This window comes from Mastomys coucha, unplaced genomic scaffold, assembly GCF_008632895.1.
Source record: "Mastomys coucha isolate ucsf_1 unplaced genomic scaffold, UCSF_Mcou_1 pScaffold5, whole genome shotgun sequence".
NCBI classification, from domain to species: Eukaryota; Metazoa; Chordata; class Mammalia; order Rodentia; family Muridae; genus Mastomys; species Mastomys coucha.
In genome coordinates this window covers 41,294,061-41,296,070 of record NW_022196911.1, presented here as the reverse complement: position 1 = coordinate 41,296,070, position 2,010 = coordinate 41,294,061, and the positions used below count along the sequence as shown (strand labels likewise).

The following is a 2,010-nucleotide window of genomic DNA, read 5'->3' as shown; positions in this document are numbered from 1 at the left end:
AAAGCTGCATGCATTCAAGGTATACAATGTGATGCCTTTATATGTACATATGAACCTATACAACCTACATAATTAGCATGCACATATACATTTCATCATTTTATGTGTATGTATATATACACATATATAATATACATACATACATATATGTCAGCACTCTTGCACATATGCATTCAACCACAACTTTTATTATGTAAACAGGTATGTTTATATAATTTTATTTTATTGTGTAAAATTTATAAACGGTGATTTTGGAAAATATCTGCTTCTAAATGATTCGTTTGTTTCTCCCTGAACTATGTAAGAACAGAATAGCCTACTTCGTTTGGACCGCCAATCACTTCATTTCCTTCTTCCATTCAGCCTATCAATCCCCTGCCATCATCCATTCATGAGACACTAACATGTACTGAACATTTAAGGACTCCAGTCACCCACAGTGCCCAGCACAGGTTAAACCTCTAAGTTAGGCAGTGCCGAATAGACCAGGAGGATAAAGGAAGGAGAGGAGGAACTAACATCCCAGACCTTTCTTTGATACTTCCACCTCCCAAAGTGGCTTCCTCTGTGCCATCCAGGAGTGCATCCACTCTGCCACTGAGGAAGCTACATGTGGGTGCTGGCATCCCGGAAAGGCAGGCCGGGGAACCCGCCCCATCTCTCTTGCCCCTGGCACGGGCCGATGACTCGGTGGCTGGCACCCAGCTGCGGTCGCACCCCAGAAGGGCATGAGCCCCTGCCCCAGAGTTGATTCCCCAGCGCCCAGTGTTGCCCAAGGCACAGGGTGACTCCTCCCTGAGGACCCTCCCCTTCGGGGCGCGCGTCACTCTCCCCACCCCTGGGTTCAGACCCCAGCGGCTTCCCGTGCCCAAGCCAAGCTGGGACAAGTCGCGGCAACCTGTTCAGGAGCCGCGGACCTCGGGCGCCGTCAGCCCAGGTCCCCATGGAGCTGCGGGTCGCCAACGCCAACGGCAGCTGCGAGAACGGTGCGTGCTGCTGTGCGGGGGGGGGGGGGGGGGGGGTGTACTTGGGCCGGCGCTGCGCTTCTCACCTTGTCCCCATCATCCTCGCCACCTCCTCCTCACTTGCTGGGGCGGCAATGCTGGGAAGGGGGAGGTCAGCATCATTTTCCCACTCTGTTCCCAAACTGTCCAGAAGTTCGGGTCTGGCGGAGATGTCACCTCCCCAGTGGCAGCTGCAGGGAGCTGAAGCAAGGGAAAGAAGAAAAACAGAGCGCACTGGGGCAGGTGGCCAGGGAAAGGAGTGGGATAGAGGACTCCGGGTAGTGTAGACTCGCTGCAGGCTAGCTAGATACCTGCTGACTTATCTTTCCATCACCTAAACCAGAGAGCAGAGGAACAGAGAGGCTCTCCATCCAAAAACTACACAACACATTTTGAAAAGGGAGAGAAAGAACCTCAGACAGTGCTCAGGAAATACACTTGTTTTTTCGGGAATATTCCTTAACTATGCAGACATGGGTCTTTCCTGAACTATCCCATTGAAGCCCAGAAACAAACGCTAATATGCAGGCAGTTGTTTCATCTTTATTTTTTGTCATATTTAGACAAAGACTTTCTAAATTGTCCAGAATAGCTTAAAATGTGTGATTCTCCTGCCTCAGTCCTTCTCCACCAGGATATGCAAGCCTGGGTCACTGGGCCTCAATTTTATTTTTAAATTTATTTATTACTAGTGTGCATATGTCTATGTGCATGCCTCTCTCTCTCTCTCTCTTTCTCTCTCTCTCTCTCTCTCTCTCTGTGTGTGTGTGTGTGTGTGTGTATCTATGTGAGATGCATGCTGTTTATTTATGGACACAAGTGCCATCCTGAGGCTATGGCGGTCAGCACTGAGTTCTCTCCTGCTTTTATGTAAGTTCTAGGGCCAGAACTCAGGAGCAGGAGACTTTTCTCAAGGAGCCATCTCCTCAACCTTAAGCCGAAGTTTTAAAATGTTTTGTTGGTGGTGTTTTTTTTTTCTGTTCTTTCCCCCCCCTCTCTGTCTCTC

The 2,010-nt window shown here is 49.2% G+C and overlaps 1 protein-coding gene across 1 annotated transcript in view; it reads left to right on the top strand.

Annotated features, from left to right (window-relative positions):
• Window positions 1-688: 688 nt before the first annotated feature.
• Window positions 689-2,010, top strand: part of Nipal4 (NIPA like domain containing 4) — a 16,880-nt gene continuing 15,558 nt past the window's right edge. Inside the window, exon 1 of the mRNA XM_031354782.1 lies at window positions 689-986. Coding sequence (XP_031210642.1) covers window positions 944-986 — 43 coding nt within the window. The 5' untranslated portion in view covers window positions 689-943. The remainder of the gene's footprint in view (window positions 987-2,010) is intronic.